Source organism: Ciconia boyciana, chromosome 8 (assembly GCF_034638445.1).
Source record: "Ciconia boyciana chromosome 8, ASM3463844v1, whole genome shotgun sequence".
NCBI lineage: Eukaryota > Metazoa > Chordata > Aves > Ciconiiformes > Ciconiidae > Ciconia > Ciconia boyciana.
The window spans coordinates 25,364,201-25,380,862 of record NC_132941.1 but is presented as its reverse complement, the minus strand read 5'-3'; the positions used below and the strand labels follow the sequence as shown (position 1 = coordinate 25,380,862).

The 16,662-nt window shown below is 57.6% G+C and overlaps 1 protein-coding gene across 8 annotated transcripts; it reads left to right on the top strand.

The window, feature by feature from the left end:
• Window positions 1-624: 624 nt before the first annotated feature.
• On the top strand, window positions 625-16,231 carry ADAM8 (ADAM metallopeptidase domain 8). 8 transcript variants are annotated; one of them, XM_072869561.1, is made up of 22 exons: window positions 625-784; window positions 2,051-2,160; window positions 6,018-6,094; window positions 6,374-6,452; window positions 6,560-6,636; window positions 8,407-8,593; window positions 9,046-9,111; window positions 9,216-9,284; window positions 9,924-10,093; window positions 10,181-10,262; window positions 10,946-11,094; window positions 11,328-11,505; window positions 12,275-12,364; window positions 13,147-13,342; window positions 13,553-13,652; window positions 13,778-13,961; window positions 14,045-14,122; window positions 14,228-14,312; window positions 14,487-14,601; window positions 14,706-14,883; window positions 14,976-15,032; window positions 15,286-16,231. In XM_072869561.1, the coding sequence occupies exons 1-22, from the start codon at window positions 715-717 to the stop codon at window positions 15,457-15,459; spliced, it is 2,571 nt and encodes an 856-aa protein (XP_072725662.1). In that variant the 5' UTR covers window positions 625-714; the 3' UTR covers window positions 15,460-16,231. The 8 variants fall into 8 exon arrangements, with proteins under 8 accessions (XP_072725662.1, XP_072725659.1, XP_072725665.1 ...); XM_072869558.1 differs by having other exon boundaries at window positions 6,557-6,636; window positions 12,257-12,364; XM_072869564.1 differs by having other exon boundaries at window positions 679-784; window positions 2,033-2,160; window positions 6,557-6,636; window positions 12,257-12,364.
• The last annotated feature ends 431 nt before the right edge of the window (window positions 16,232-16,662 follow it).

The window sequence follows — 16,662 nt, the reverse complement described above, 5'->3', positions numbered from 1 at the left end:
TGTTAATTTTTAAAATCAACAGCAAATTGCTAAGCACCCATCTATGAGTAATCCCAAGAAGTCCCACTCACACCCCCATGTGCACACATGCAGATGGTTATGTGCACCCCTCTCCCACGGGACACTCCCAGCCCCACTGCCTCCTGTGGCAGGCCAGCCACCCCAGCCCCTCCACCACCTCAGAGCCAGGAGAGGCTTCCCAGTGCCCCCCGCCACCCTGATGCCCTACTGTCACCTCGTCAGTGCCCTGCGGACCCCTGTAGTGCCCCGGGACATGCCCCTAGAAGCCGTGGATCTGCACTGAAGCCACACAGACAGTCCCCAATGCCACGCGGACCCCTCCCCTGATGCCACATGCATACCCTGTGATACCCCACAAACCCTTCCCGATGCCCCACGGACCCTCCCCAATGGCTCACGGACACCCCCTGATGCCCCGTGGACAGTCCCCAATGCTTTATGGACCCTTCCCGATACCCCACAGACACCCCCGACGCTCCACAGACACCCCCCTGTACTCCACGGACCCTCCCCGCCGCCCCGCGCCCCTCCTGCCTCTCCCAGACCCGCTCCGCTCGGAGGCCCCCGCCGGGGGCGGCCCCATCCCCGCCCCGTCCCGTCCCGCGAGTGGCGGTGAGTCACGACGGGCGGGGGCTGCCGGCGCGGCGCGGCGCGGCGGCACTTGGGGCCGGGCACTGCGGGCACCTCCGAGCCATGGCCCCGGCGCTCGTCCTGCTCCGCCGGCTCCTGCTGCTGCTGCTGCTGCTGCTACTGCTGGTCCACGGTGAGTGTGGGCTGGCGGGCGTGGGTCCCCGGCAGGGCAGGCAGCCGGCAGGCAGCCGTGCTCTGCTGACGGGACGGGCGTGAAGTTTTGGGGACGCAGGGCAAAAGGCCGGCTGGCTCCCCGGGGGTCTTCTGCCGTGGGGCAGGATTGGAGCTACTGCGCGGGGGGTGGGGATGCTTTTTCCCGCGAGAATTAAGGGGACGCGTGGGAAGTGGCACAGGAGGGGATGCGCAAGGCAGGAGCTGGGTGTGGGGTGGCTTTTTGGGACGGGTCACAGCTCGGCAAGGTTTTGGCTGCTTCATCTGCCAGGCTGGCGTCAATCCCCCTGGTGTCACCAGGGGATTAGGCTGGCATCGCCTCCCCAGGCTCACTCGAGAGTGAAGGATGGAGAAAGGGGCTTCGAGGACCAGGCTCAGCTCCTTCGGTCAGCTCCACTCGCAGCTGGCCCTATGGCAGGTGGATGCTTTCGGTGACTTCCACCCTCTGCCCCGCCTTGCCCCCACCGCCACCCTGCGCAGATGGGTCACCCGCTCTTCTGTAAGGCCACCTAGGCGAGGAGGCTCCTGCAAGCGAGGGAAAATTTGTCACCGCCAGGCTGCGGCGTGCTGGCGGCGGGGGGGGGGGGGACGGACTGGTGACTCAGCCGGCCGAGGGGGTGGTGACAAGGCTCCTGGCTCCTGCTCAGGCGCCGTGGGCGGGGGCCGCCAGGCACCCACAGACGGAGCACCCTGCTTTGCCGCTGCCTTGCTGTGGCCTCCACTGGCCCCATCTAACCCTGGGAGCACGGACACAGCTGCAGCACAAGCTTCCAGTTCGGGGCTCCTTGGGGAAGGTGAAGGGTTTCTCGCAGAAATGTCTCCCTTCTGATAACAAAAGAGAGGACGGGAGGAGGGCTGAGCCAGCCCAGACATGAGTCGTTCTCCAAAATACAACCCCCAGCAGCTGTCGGACTCCAAGTCACAAACTGTGGCACCAAGATGGGGAGCTGAAAATCCTCCATCTTTATTTATGCACCAGGGTCTCAGTAGGGTTCTCCAGCCTTGAAGGGACCCACTTGCCTGTGGGTGATGCTGAGCACCCTGTGGGCACTGGGGGTGGGGGGGGCCTGGAACATCCCTGGAGCACGTCAGGGAGTTGTGTTCCCAGCAGGTATTTCAGGACTTGCTATTTTAGCTCTTCTCAGCGTCTTCATGTTGGCTGCTTCCATTATCCCCTGACTCAGTTGTTTCTGGGCATCCCGGCTCAAAGCCCTTTGACTTTTCCCAGGAGCCACTGCCAGGCTGGAGGAAAAGCTCGTCCATGTCAAGAAGTACGAGACAGTGATGCCACACAAGGTACCAGCGCCTCAGGGAAAGAAGGACCTCTTTGCGCCACTGGTGAGTAGCATCGCCTCCCAAATACTGTCTCGGCACAGCTGCTCTCGCTGCCCTGCAGAGAGTTCGGGGGAGGGGGAACAATCAGCAGAGACCCTTGGTCCATGACTGGGCTTGGAGCCAGACCCCCTTGGCCCACCACTGGGCTCGGAGCTGGACTCCTTTGGCCCTGTGCCAGAAGAATTACCTGGTGCACCTTTTCTTGCATTACTTCCATCCCAGAGGATGGAGATCTTGAAGTAGTTGGTCAGATCAGCTTTCCTGGACTGTTTTGGGTCAAAATAGGAACTGCAGATAGCACGGTGGACTCTTGGAGGGGGGGGGCTGCTTTCTCCAATGCTTTCTTTGGAGACATTACACAGCAGTGCCACCTCTTGCAGCCTTGCAGTGATCTTGTGACATCTGGTCTTTGCTTAAGGAGGGATTTGCAAAGCCTCATTGAGCTGTAAGCACTTTTCTTGCTGTGTTTGCTGAAGTTGGTTTTTTTTCATCCTTTGGGACAGAAAGTTGCAGAAACACACATGAAAGAAAGCCAGTTTTATTTTTCTTTGGAAACCTTGTAATTTGGGGGAAGGAATGAGGTTTGACTCAGGAGTTTTGAGTGCTTGGGGTTGACATCCATAAGAAGATGGCCTTGACCTCAAAGATGCTTTCCTCATTGCGTTAAAGTGAAATTCAGCCAAATATGTGGATTCATTTTCTAGGACCAAAAAGCACTGAATGTAGCACCTGATGAGATGGAGGGGCTGGGGACATTTATTTCCTAGTAAACTCTTTGTACAGCACATTCATCTGTGATTCAAACCCTTTCTGATAAACTAGCTTCAAAAACACTCCCCAAAAGCATCTGTTTTCTCTGCTCTAGAAACCTAAACTTGTCTATGAGATAAACATTCCCCAGGCTATTTAGAGACACCATCTGTGCCGGGTGCACCAGGCGGCTCTGCACTGATCCCCTGGGGAGCTCACCCATCTTGGTATCCCTCTGCTTTCCACGACATGGGAGAAGACATCTGCCTTGATTTGTGTATTTTGGGACAGCCATGGGTGGTGTCTGCCAGGTGGGCACCTGGATTCGGTCTTGGATTGGGTGGTGCTTGGACCTCCCAAACCTGGTGTGTTGAGGGTATGAGGCCTCCTGCCTTTCAAGACATTTTCCTCCTCTTCCACAAAAGTTGGGTTTTCTCTCCCAGTAACTTTGGTGGGGAGGATGTTCTCAGCAACGCTTGACCACCACCAAGCCTCTCTTTGGAGACAGGTAGCTGGACAGGCGTTTTCTGCGCCAGCTTCTCCTGTGTCTTTGCCTTAGCAGTCTCTGGCTAGGATTGGCATGGGCCAAGAGCTGGTTCCTGGGTCAGAGCAGCTGGGACACATGAGGTTGGTCCAGCAGAGCATCTGCCAGGTGAGGTTTGAAGCAGACGAGCTCCCCTCTAGCTTTGCTTAAATCAAAATATTCAGCCCTGCAGATAGGGTGGAGCCTGGATCAGGATCCTGGGCTCCTGGGTCCTGCAGCACAGGATCTCCTGGGATGCCGGCCTTCCAAGAGGCCATGGTCTGACTCCTCCCACCCGTCCTTAGCAGGGGCATGACAGGGCATGTGGCAAACGTGGGTTCTTCATGGAAAGGGACCTGAAAAAAAAGAGCAAGAAGGGCCTTCAAAAAGATTTATAGTTACATGCTCTTGATTGCAGAAGTGACATCTCTCTGTCCCCTTGCTCCACCGTTTCAAAGAGCTGTACTGAAACAGAAGGGTGGTTTCCAGCCTGTGTAAGACCCAGTGTTGCAAGCTGCTGGCTTCTCCCCCAGTGCACCTGTGCTCGTACATCCCTGCTGATCCCCCCCCACCTCATCCCAGAGCCAGCTGATGCAAAGAAGCAAGTCCTTTGTCTGGGTGGAGACAGCCCAGCTCCTGCTGGCCCAGCCTGGGGCTCTGCAGGAAGCAGCAGGACATTGCAGAGTGAGTGGTGGGGATGAATGGAGCATGAGCAAGGGACGGTGGTGGCCCAGCGACCCGCCTTCTTTTGCTCCTCTCTTGTGCTGCAGCTCCTCTGGGTGCAATGAGTCCCATCCCTACTGTCCTAGGGAGACCCATCACCTCTTCCCACCCAGGGAAGAAATACCCTGTGCTGGGGTGGGAAGGTGGCATCACGTCCTGATCCTCTGCAAGCTCTCTGGCTCTTAATAAGACTAGCTGGAAGAAATCCCTCCTCTCTGTGTGCTGTGGCCACAGCTCTGCTTTGCTTGCTCAGCATGGTCAAAGGGCAGAGGGTCAGGAGCAGGGCTGAGCTGCCTGCACTTTCAAAGCCTTCCCATCTGGAGCCCTTGCAAAGCCCATGCTAATAAGGAAGGGGGTGATTCAGAGAAGCTTTATCAATCAGGACTCTCTTTTTTTTTATCTTGCCCTGTGGTTGTCTCCAGGAGACGGTCCCTGACCCACCACCCCCTTCCAACTGCTTTCCTGCCATTTCTTAAGACCTCTTCTGGCTGCCAACAATAACAAAGCATCACTTTGTCGGCGGAGCAGAGATGGAATGGCCACGTCAGGCGGGAAATGCTGTTCATAAGAGAAGAATTTGCCTGGGACCTGTGAGCGTGCCTACACGCTGGCTGTGCCCGCCTGCAGCTGGGGCTGCCTGGCCACCCAGCAGGCTTGTTGCAACCTGCTCAGCATGGCGAGAGGATGTTTCATGGCCAGCAGCCCATCGCTTCAGATTGGAAGCGCTAGCTGGGTAGAATTAAGGGCAACCGAGTGATGGGCAAACCCTCTTACCTGGCCCCGCTGGTGCTGAGTCAGCAGGACTTTCCACTCAGCCCCAGCTCCCACCAGGTTGCAGATCATCCCCCTGGGAGTGCTGAGCCATTGTATGACAGCAGGTGCTGTCATCCTCCCCAGGAGAGGCCGCACACCTCATCCGGGAGGAATGCTGGCCCTGTGGGAGACACTTGCTTTGCCTTTTGCTCAGCTCTCCATCCCGGGATCCTGTAAGAGCTGAGGATGTGCCCTCAGGAGAGGGCTCTGTGCTGCGGTGGTGGCTGAGGAGGTCCCTGGTGCCAAGGGTGCAGCCTGATATGGGGCACCATGCAAGGGATCATCATTTCTCTCAGTGGCCCCAGTGGGGCAGGACCTCTGGAGGTCTGTGGCCCAGCCTCTGCAGATGGAGATCACAAGACATCCCAGAGGAAAACACTTCTTCTGGAGGGAGATCTCCATCCTGGGGGTTCAGGGCTTGACTGGGCTGAGCCACAGCCACCCTGACCCAGCCTTAGTGACTGGAGGTTGGACTTGAGATGCCTTGAAGTCCCTTCCACCAGCACTAGGGTGATGCTCAGGGGATCTGGGACATGGTGATACTAAAATCTACTCTCAGTAGCAGATGAGAATCAAGAAAAGGTTATTCTCTAACCATGATGTTGCATGTTAGCTCAGTCAGAGATAAGGAAGTCTCTGCTGATGAGAGCCGTTGGGCACTGGAGATCTTTGTGGTTCAGCCTGTGAGTAAGTGCTGAACTCAGTCCCCAAAAAAGGAGCTTTGTGACTGATGAGTAGGAAACCTCAGTTTCTGGCATGGGCATCTGCAGCCATGTCTCAGACATGGGAAACCAGACTTTGCTGACTGTTTCATTGCTGGTGACCTGTTCTTTATCTCAGGATGTGCCAGGGAAAGATTATTTCTTTCTTCTCTTCTGATTTCCCATGTCTTTGCTGGATGCCTCCAGGGTGAGCAGCCAGGCTCCCTGTCCCACAGCTGCCTTCTAGTGCAGTGCATGCAGACCCCATCCCCTTTCTGGGCAGGTCCTCTCTTCTGTAGCTCTGGCTCCTGGTGATGGTGGGTCTGTGCTGTTGTCTATCTTTCATGCAGAGCATCTACCCAGACCACGTCCTCTACCGCGTGCGTGCCGAAGGCAGGAACTACCTCCTGTGGCTGGAGAAGAACAAGTGAGTGCGGGTGGGCACAGCAGGACATCTAGGGGGAGCTCAGTTCTAACCCTTGCCATGAACATCACTTCTCCAAGGTCTGGCATCATCACACCAGAGATCTAAGCCCTCAGCCCAGACCTCGCTAGCAAAATATAACTTTTTTTTTTCCCTCCTTGCCAAACCCACCCAGGGAGGTCATGGGCCCACCATACCCAACCTGACCAACCTCATCCCTAAAGCTTTCCATCCTCTCCCCAAAACGGGGGTCACTGCTGACACCCCTTCCCCATCCTGCAGGGAGCTGCTGGGGCAGCACTACACTGAGACGCACTACTTGGCTGATGGCACAGAGATCACGGAGAAGCCGGACGTTCAGGTATGGGGCTGGCTCTGGGGAGAGCAGTTTTCCTGCTCCTATGGGGTCCTGCCATGCCGACAGCTGGTGCAGACTGCCTTTACACCTGTCCTTTATCTTGGCAGCAGGATCACTGCTTTTATCAGGGCCACGTGCAAGGATACGCCAACTCAGCAGCGAGCATCAGCACCTGCAGTGGGCTCAGGTAAGACCTCCAACTCCCCCAAAGCACTGTGGCTGGCCGGAGGACAGCATAGAGCCTGTCCTTGGTTGCATGCCATGGTGCTGCTCCTGGCAGACGTGGTGCAGCGTAACGGTGATCCAGTGTGACCAAGCCCTGTCTAGCTGGAGCTGTGCCGATGGAGGGACAGCTCAGCTTTCCCCCGAGGAAAAGAAGAAGACATCGCTTTTCCTGCTGGCAGTGGGAGTGCTGACCGTCCTGGCTCAATGCCCAGCAGGAAGGGTGCGCGACGTTTTGCAGCTAATCTTGCTGGTTTGGGGGGTTGACTCATGGCATGGGATGAGACTGGAAAGCTGAGCACGACAGGAGGTCCGGGCAGGAGTGCCGTCCCTAGGCAGCGAGGCAGAGCTTGTCCTGGATCCGCCCTCTCTTCCCAGGGCAGACGGGACCAAACTCGCCTTGAGTCCTGCAGCCAGTGGCACAAAGGTGTGCTCATGGCGATGCATCAGCTTGCAGGCAGCCGGCATCTCCTCCAGGCCATGCCAAGCTCCTAGAGCTGATGGCCAAGTGCCTTTCCAAAAGAAAAGGAAAGCATACGGTGCATCAGGCCAGCTGTGTCTTCCTCTACCCACTGGCTGCTGGCCGTGCTGGTGCTCATTCCTCAAAAGCTGCCTTGGGTCTACCTGCATTTAAGGGCAGAAAGCATCCTTGCAGAGTAACCCAAATCACCAGGTCCATAAAAGGTTGCTCAGTTTGCCGTGAAAGATTTGTACTCAGCAGTTCTCTTTCTTTTAAGATCAGCTGGCAGCCAGACATTGCAAGAGAGTAAGACAGAGAGGAAGGGGTCCCTCTCAGGGCAATGTGGGAGGAGGAGGGGTGGTCCCTGGAGCACCGAGGAACCTGCAAACACCCATTTGCAGGAGAAACACCTGCTGGAGCCGCATGACAGCCATCTCCTCACTTTGAGAGTAGGGGTTGTGTCTGCAGAGACCTTGGCTCGCACAGCTTGTGCATACATGGGATACTTGATATCCTTGTATAGTAGGAGGACAAGATGTGCAAAGGCAGGACAGGAGACAAGAATGATACAGACAGGACACATGGGACACCTTACAGAAATAATCTTGAAGGCCAGAGCTGCTCAGCAGAAATGCCATGTTAAATCTGGCCTGGCAGCACTGGGCAGTTCTTCTTGCTGAACATTCTGCTGCCTAAAGTACAGGATACTTCCCTTGCTACCAGCCACAGATGCCATGCCACGGTTTGCTCCCTCCCAGCCCAGCAGCCAGGTTCCAGCCTCCCTAACAGTCCTTTTGTTCAACTGGTGCTTCTGCAGCCTCCGAAAGCAAATGCTGTGGACACATTTCCTATTGCTTCCCATCTCCTGGTATGCCCCAGGTCAGCTCGGTCCTGCAGCACCTCCTTGATGTGCTCTTGGGTCAGGTGAGGTTGCAGGGAAGATGCATCCAGTCCCTTGCATTGCTGTGAGCTCCTGCACCCTGTACCTCTGCACAGCGATGTGGGGCTTCATGCACTGCCCAAGGGCTGCCTGGGGCTTTGCTTTGAGTGTGGTTTCATGTGTGTGGCCAGAAAGACCTGACCGTCACATCCCGCTAGTGGCCTGTAGCTCATCCAAGCTCCCTATGGGAACCATGAAGGGGTAGGGTGGTTTCCTAGCTGGGATTTGGCAGCTGTATTTTGTATCATCACAGGCCCTTGCAGGGGTGCGTGTAGGGTCTGTCCGTGTCCTGCCAGATATGTCCCCAACCTGACTCCTGCCCTCTCTCTTGGCAGTGGGTTTTTCCGAGTGAACGAGACCACCTTCCTGCTGGAGCCCCTGGAGGAGAATACGGCTGGCCAGCACGCAGTGTACAGAGCAGCTCACCTGCGGGAGAAGCGCGGCACGTGCCAAGAGTCTGGTGCCAGCCTGGAATATGACCACGAACCGAAAATTCCTGCAGCCATGAAGTTCTACCGCTGGGTTAAGGATTGCTTTGCTTCTCCTTCCTGTAGCTGAGTTTGCAAGAGCCTAGGTCCTGTGAAGTCCAGGAGAGGAGTGGGGCCATACTGCATCTCTCAGAGATGCTCCTCTCTCACGCCTTGTTGGTTGGGTACCCAAATGCAGGTTGCTCCCAGTGGCCTAGCTCCTGGTGGGAACAAGTCCTCAGACCCTGTACTGTTAGCAGGAGCATCCTCCTACCCCATGAGCTCCACGATGCCCACAAAGCCTCTCTCGTGCCTTATCCCAGTAGCAGGCTTGGGTTTTTCCTTGTGTGTTGGAAGATGTCTGAAACACCCAGCAAAGTAAGATCAGAAAGCAGACCTAGAAGACCTACTAGCCTTGAATAACATTGGAAGGTGCCCCAGGATCCAACACATCCCACAGGAGGGTCAACCACAGGGCTTTGTGCTCACTTTCCTCTTCCCTTCCAGAAATCAGCTCCGTTACACAAAGGTCCCCGATACGTGGAGCTGGTCCTGGTCGTGGACAATGAGGAGGTAAGCATGGGGCAGGGGTGAGCCAGTGCCTGCATTTTCGCTGTCATCCACTGCAGTGAGGAGGTCAAAGCCAGCCTGGAAATTTCTCTGTGTCCTTCGTATAGTTCAGGAAACACAAGGACTTGCGCACAGTTCAGAACCGCATGAAGGAAATCGTGAACCATGTTGACAAGGTGAGCCCAGGGGTCTGGATCTGCCCTCCCTGCTCCTACATGTGCCCCACAGTGCCAGCACGGGCATGAATGAGGCAGAGAAGAGATTGGCGTGGGTAGGGTAATGGAGCTGGAGCTGATCTCAAGGTGGGCTGCCACAGGGTGACCAATTCCCTTGGCCAACGGGGTGTGCAAAGTGGACATGCCAAGCAGCTCAGCCCTGCGTCCTCAGGAGCACAGGATGGCTTCCTCCCAGCTCTCTCATAAGGGAAGGGGGGAGAAATTTCTCCTCGTAACCCCCAGGAGCACATCCCATGCCCACTCTCAAGCTGGAGCGGTTGCTAACAAGGGGAGGGTGATGGATGCAGCGCACCAAGGGGGGGGTTTCTGCTTGCCTTGCTTCAGTCTCATTCTTTGGTCAGCAGCATGGAAGCAGCATCCCAGCCTTCACTGGCCAAGAGGGAGCCCAGAGGTCCCAGGGTAAACCCTGTCTATGTGGTCACCCCAGCTTGTGTTATTTATTGAGGGGGTGACAGAGCTGATACTGCACAGTGAGGTGGGGTCCTGGGCTTGATTGTGGCTCCCCAGGGGAGGTGGGACCTTTCCTCTGCTTGTGTAGCTCAAATCCAAGTGCTCCCTCTGGGCTGTCTCCCACCCCAGCTTTATCAGCCTCTTCACCTGCGGGTGGCCTTGATCGGCTTGGAGGTGTGGAGCCACAAGGACAAAATTGTGGTCAGTCCCAACCCGGAGGTGACGCTGGACAACTTCCTCCACTGGCGGGAGGCAGAGCTGCTGCAGAGGAAGCCACATGACAATGCCCAGCTGATCACGTAAGGACGGGGGACCACCACCTCACCAACCTTGCAGCCCTGCTGCCACCCAGGCCACATAGCCATGGTGGCATCTCAATCCCACAGGGGCATAGACTTCCATGGCACAACCGTAGGGCTTGCCAAGAAGCTTGTGATGTGCACCAGGGACTCAGGCGGTATCAACCAGGTGGGTCCCGCTGCCCAGGCATGCGCCAGGAGGGCAGCAGTGGTCCCACGGTCTGCACTCCCTGCATTGTGTTTTCCAGAGCAGGTTTCACCTCCACTGGTCTCCAGCTTTCCCCCTCTGCAGCCTTAGGGCTGGATCTGGTTCCTGGCATCTCCGACCCTTGAGTGACTGACGCCCAGAGAAGTGTCGGCGCCACAGCAGAAGGGTAGCTGTGGAAACCCAGCTGGGTGCCTGCAGAGGACTCTGATATACCTGAGCCCTAAAGAGCCTCCCAGAGCAGCTCCATGGACACAGAGGTTCTCCCACCACCTGTGAGGTGGCTGGGACTTGGTTTGCAATTGCTCCTTGGCCATCTTGGCTGTGCTCCTCAGGGAGGGCATCCTTTGCTGGAGCAGGAGTGGTTGGCCATGGGACCTGAGGCTGTCCAGGACCACCACAAAGCATAATTTCAGGGTAGCCGCTATATCTAAGCTCACTTACACCCCTGAGAGCCCAGTTTGGAGGTCTTCAGGGGCCATGGGACCGAGTCCAGCTTTTGTCTTCCTTTACCTCAGCATGGCAGCATTAGGGAATGAATTGTAGACAGCAGCGAGACCTGGCACTGAGCAGTTGAAGGGCCCCAGTGGTCCCCATGGAGATGCTGTGGAGAGCATTTGAACCACGCTGCACTTCTTGTCCCACAGGACCACAGCATGAATCCTATTGGCGCTGCATCCACCATGGCTCACGAGATGGGGCACAACCTGGGGATGTCTCATGATGAAGATGTTGCTGGCTGCCACTGTCCTGTCCCCAAAGCTGATGGAGGATGTGTCATGGCAGCGAGTGTTGGGTGAGTGAATGAGAAAGGGAAATATCCCTGGGCAGCAAATAGCTCGAGGTGTCCTCTGGCATGGTCCTGATGGGGTGAAGCCTCTGAGATGGTCAGGTCTGGGTGGACACTTCATCTGAAGCTGCACTTCAAAGGTTTGTTCGTGGCCCTCCAGCTTATCCCTGGGCTGGTAGGTGCGAGGGCCCTTGGGCTCTCATCTGTGCTCATGACTGCCTGTTTTTGTGCCCCTTCAGCTTGGTTTACCCCAAGCTCTTCAGCCACTGCAGTGAGCAGGACATGTGGCAGTTCCTCGGGGACCCCAGAACCAGCTGCCTGCTGAACGTCCCCAGGGCAGATGAGCTGTACGGGGGGCCGGTCTGCGGGAACCAGTTTGTGGAGCGGGGAGAGCAGTGTGACTGCGGCACGCCGGAGGTAGGGATACTCTCTGAGAGCCCGGGAAGAAGAGTGGGTGGCAGGGACCTGAGACCGTCATTCAGACTCAGAAAAGGTTGTGCAAGCGTCTTCCCTGGACACCATGCTTTGCAAGACTTGTCCTCCTGATGCTTCTGCTGAAAAATAACTTGCAGAGGATATTTGTTAACTTGGATGTGTGCCTCCCCTTCATGTAGCTGTCTGTGATTTTAGTGGGAGCATGCCTAGGAAAGATGGACATCCCCCGGCATATCCTCCAAAGGGGTGATCCAAGGAGGGGGAACATCATGGCATGTTGTCCTTTCAAGAGCCTTGCTCAGCTTTTCCTTGTCCCTAGCGGCCTAACACTGCATCGCAGGGGGGAGATTTGAGACAAACAGCCAGGTGATGTCTCTGGGATAAATCCCTGGGTCACAGCCCTGCTCTGGGATCTGAAGGGATGCTACACCGATGCAGAGAGCACAGAGATCCTCCTGTTTTCTCCTTCCTGGAGATGTGCAAAGGGTGCTACCAGAGAGCAGGAGCCCAGCTCAGGCCCCATCTGAAAAATCTCTTCTGGTCCTTTGGTTTGGTGTTGGTAATGGGGGTAGAGAGGCAGCAGGAATGGTTCACACCTGGGATGATGCTGTGTTTTTGCCCTGTGGTTCAGCCCGTGGCAGCTACACTGCCGTTGGTACCTGGTGACATGGCAACTGGGTCCCCCCAGAAAGGAAGGAAAGGGTCTTTCAGGGGGCTTTTGGGAGGGTTTCAGTCCCTCCCTGTCTTGCAGGAGTGCTCTGACCGCTGCTGCAATGCCACCACTTGCCAGCTGAGAGAGGGAGCTGAGTGTGCCCGGGGGGACTGCTGCCAGGACTGCAAGGTACTGCCACTGCCGGGGCAACCAGCTTGGCAGGGAAGGGAGCTGGTGGGTGCGCAGTCCTGTGCTGGGCTCCTCCAGAGCTTCCCAGTAGAGGCAAGGTGTGTCCATAGCCCACTAGAGAGCCTGAAGGACCTCTGTAGCAGCCTGCCCAGAGCCAAATGCACCAAATGGTTTTGGAGGGAATCATGCTTTCCATTTGATGCTCTCACTACATGGACAGTCAGCCTCTTGGGTGGGTAGTGGTTGGGAAGGTGAAGCAGCCTCTGTTTCTGGCATCCTGGAGCCCAGGTCCCCTGGCTCTGTTGGGTTAGGTGCAGGATGAAAGGTGTTGAAGAACTGGGCAATGTTCAGAAGAGATCAGTGTGGCCCATTCCTGATTCAGGAAACCAACCTGCCTCTTCTGCTCCCTTTGTCCAAGAGAAAGTTGTTACATGCATTTGTTCCTGCACACAGGCATAAGAAATGCCTTGATGTGAAGAGAGACAGGGCTGGAAGAGGACCCCGGGGTAAGTCCAGACTAAAAGCAAAGCACAAGGCATTGCCCGCAGGGAGAGACTTAACTATGGGAAGACCCAGTCCAAGACCTGATGGTGTCTCCATCCTCTGCAGTAGCTCAGTCAATAGCAAATGTCTTTGTGCCAGAGCAGCACAAGCTGCCGTGTCTGAATCTGTGGGGTGCCAGGAGATGTTTTGAAGACCAGGGTGCTGCTGGGCTGTGGTGCCTGCATGGATCTGGGGATGCGAGGGCATCGAGGCAGTGCCGACATCCCTTTTCTGTGCAGGTGAAGGCTGCCAGTGAGCTCTGCCGGGCCAGCAAGAACGACTGTGACCTGCCTGAGCACTGCACTGGCCTCAGCGCCGAGTGCCCAGAGGACGTCTTCCAGGAGAATGGCATCTCCTGCCAGAATGGCAATGGCTACTGCTACAACGGGGCCTGCCCTTCGCACACTGAGCAGTGCCGCATGCTCTGGGGCACAGGTAGCTGCTCCCCCACCCTCCTTGCCCCATGTGCTGGGTGTTGTGCCTGGAGCCCCAGCTCCTTGGGCCAGGACATTGCTCAGCTGTGGTCCCCTCCTGCTGTGGGCACCCCTAGCTGGGCTGCTGGCTCTAAGGTGTGGCCACTGGTGCTGGTGCCGCCAGCTTGCTGCGGGCTCTGGCTCCGTGTGACCCTTTCTGTGTGTCCCACAGAGGCCCAGGTAGCTCCTGATGTCTGCTTTAAGCACAACAGCGAGCAACACCTTCACCTCCACTGCCTCACCGAGTATGGAAAGCAGCCCTGCAGCCCCAAGTAAGGAGATGGGCGGGGGGTTGGATGTCGTCGTCCATGTCCAGCAACAGCACCACGGGGCTAAGCAAAGCTCCCCAGCCCCGTGCCACCTGCACCACTGGTGCTCATGGCTGCTTCTCCTGCAGGGATGTGAAGTGTGGCACGCTGATGTGCCTGAGCGACAATACCAGCCCCATCCTCGGTGGCGGCTCCTATTCACTTTTCTTTGGCCACTTCAGGTGCAAGGCAGTCATTGCCAGCAATGATGCCAACGAGGTGGTGGCCAAGCTCAGGCTAGTGCCCACCGGTGCCAAGTGCGGAGAGGAGATGGTGAGCACTGGGGTGGTGGTGGTGGGGTGACTGCTGGCCACAGGGACCCGGGGCAGCCTCAGAGCCCCCCTGCCTGCCCCCAGGTCTGCTACGCCGGGCGCTGCCAGAACCTCCTGGTCTACGGCAACAAGAACTGCTCAGCCAAGTGTAACAACCACGGGGTATGCTGTGGGCTCATCCTCTCCCACAGCAGCCGCGGGGCCCGGGCAGTGGTCCCAGCCCCAATGGTGTGTCCACCACCCTGACATTTTCTTCCCTTACCTCAGGTGTGCAACCACAAGCGGGAGTGTCACTGTGAGCCAGGCTGGGCAGCACCCTACTGTGAGCAGAAGATTTCAGGGATGGCGGCAGGTATGGCATCCCGTGTGTGGCTGGCACCAGCTCCCTCGGCTTGATGTGTGTGCCAGGGAAAGAGCTTGGGGAGGGGGTCGGCGCCCTGCCACAGTGCTGGTGGGCGCCGCTCCATCCCTACAGGGCATCCCTGGTGCGGGGGTGCCCGTTCTGATGCCACCCGGCTCTCCACAGGGAGCAGCAGCATGGTCTTGGTGGCTGTGCTGGCAACAGTGGCACTCTCTGGCATCCTGCTCGGCAGTGGCGTTGTGCTCCTCAGAGGCAGGCGGATGAGACACTTCCAGAAAGGGTAATTCCCCTCAGGAGAGCCCACAGCGGGGCTGAGCCAAGGCTGCACAGGCTGAGCTCGGGGGGTTGCCCAGAGCAGCCCCTCATTGTCCCTGTGCCCCACAGGAGGACCTCCAGGGGGCCTGCTGCCGGCCTTGCCAACCCGCTCTTCCAGGAGGGCGGACGGATGCGATCCCCCCACCGCCAGCTGTCCTGCCACGACATCGGCCACCCCAACCTGCTCAGCAGCACGGTGGCCCTGCAGGATGCCCAGCCCCTTGGGCCCTGCTGCCTGACCCCACAGGTAAGGGAGCTGAACAGAGCCCCGGCATGGGGCAGCCTTCACAGCATCGGCAGGAGGGCAGCCTCTCACCCCATATTTTGCTGACCCTGCAGCCACCAGCGCCAGTCCCCCAGGTGACATCTCCAGCCTCTCCAGGATGGCCCCTGCAGGTAACCACCCTTCCAAAAGCCACCGCTGCCTCATGGTGGGGTGGCCTGTCCTTCCTGCAGCTGGGGGCCGCTCTCAGACATATCTCCCCCCAGCATCTCCTGGCTTGACCAGCCCTAGATGTGTGGGGCACATCCATGGGGTGGCCCAGGTGGCTGATGACCTGGGGGGGGCCCTTCTTCTGCCCCTGTCGCCTTCTGGGTCCCTCCTTGGTGCCCAGGCAGGGGACTCAGGTCTCTCCTCTCCTCCTGCCAGGCGAAGCCAAAGCCACCCAGCAAGCCTCTCCCAGCACTGAAGAGCAAGGCACCGTGCTGTGGCAATGGGCCGTCAGGACTGGCCCTCCCTTGCCCCCCGCCGACACCTCCCTCAGTCTTTCAGCGGGGCATCCCCTCAAAGGTGGCCCCAAAGGCAACCCCAGCCAGGAGGTGACCAAGGATGCTCCATCTGCCACCATGGCTGAGGAGCTGCTGGCTCTGGTGCTTGGGTGGCACAGCTGGGGAGCCGGTGTCTTGCTTCCACCCTTACTTGAATCGCTTGCTGGACTCTCCTCTGGGAGGGCACCAGTGTTTACAGATATTTGAGTTGTGCCTTAAGAGACTTCATAGCCTCATGGCTGGTGCAGGGAGAGCCGACAGCTGCGGCTTCATGAGGAGACCAGGAGCAGGGACGATGCCAGCTGTGGTTTTGAGGCCAGCCCCAAGTTGGTCCAGGCTGTGTCCTGAGAACTGCTGCCTTCTCTCTTGACGTCCTGAATGTGTCCTGCTCCTCCTGCCCCTTCCCTGCTGGGTCTGTGGCAAGGAGCTCCTGGCATTACCCACAGGGCTCACTGGGGCAGGAGGAGTGCTGCACCGCGGGAAACATGCCCTGGGGCTACTGCCCCGGCTGGGGACAGTCACACGGGGAGGGGGTGGGGTGGGGTGGAGTGGAGGAGGTGTGTGTGTGCGTGTGTGTGTCTCGCCAGGGGCTTTGGCAGGTCCAAGCCGGGCTTGGCCTCCCCACTGGGCTTTTATCTCTGAAGTCATCACCCGAGTTACTGTTCTCCTGAAAGGGAATTTCCTGGGAGCCTTTTTACTGCAGCCATTAACTTATGACCCTTATATGACCATTTTGAGACATCTGTTGTGGGACCAGGCCTCCCCGTTTTTGATATAATTTAGGTTGAAGGCTTTTATACCAATAAAGACTGAAGGTAGTGGTGTCATATGGTGTGTCTCAGCAGAAGGGGGCAGCACAGGCAGTGGGGCAGGAGGGTGGCAGCAGGCAGGGAGCTGCCTGTGGCTCAGGGTGGATCTGGCATGGGTGGAGCCAGGGGAAGAAGGGCTTGAGCTGAGCTCCCAAATCCTGTGTCAGAGCAATGCCCAAATGGCAGCACTTCCTGCCAGCTGCGCAGAGCTAGGCTGTCACAGGGGCTACAGGATGCTGCAGCAAGTCCCTCGGCACACTGCCAAAACAGGCCCCGGCTTGCTCTGTGACCAAAGACTAGCCACTGTGACTCCCACCACCAGCTCAGCTCTCATGATCCTGGTCCAAGACAAGCATTCATGCTTGCAGGCAACATTGGTACTCAGGAACCAGCCCACAGTCCACAAGGACACTGCTCCCACACAGCAGCCATGCCTGCTTGGGAAACAC

Bases quoted from the DNA above. Each gene is read 5' to 3' on its own strand.
- ADAM8 (XM_072869556.1), top strand. From the start codon at position 1,852: ATGCTGAGCACCCTGTGGGCACTGGGGGTGGGGGGGGCCTGGAACATC. The intron at 6,453-6,556 runs GTATGGGGCTGG...TTATCTTGGCAG, and splicing joins CGGAGAAGCCGGACGTTCAG to CAGGATCACTGCTTTTATCA. The intron at 11,095-11,327 runs GTGAGTGAATGA...GTGCCCCTTCAG, and splicing joins GTCATGGCAGCGAGTGTTGG to CTTGGTTTACCCCAAGCTCT.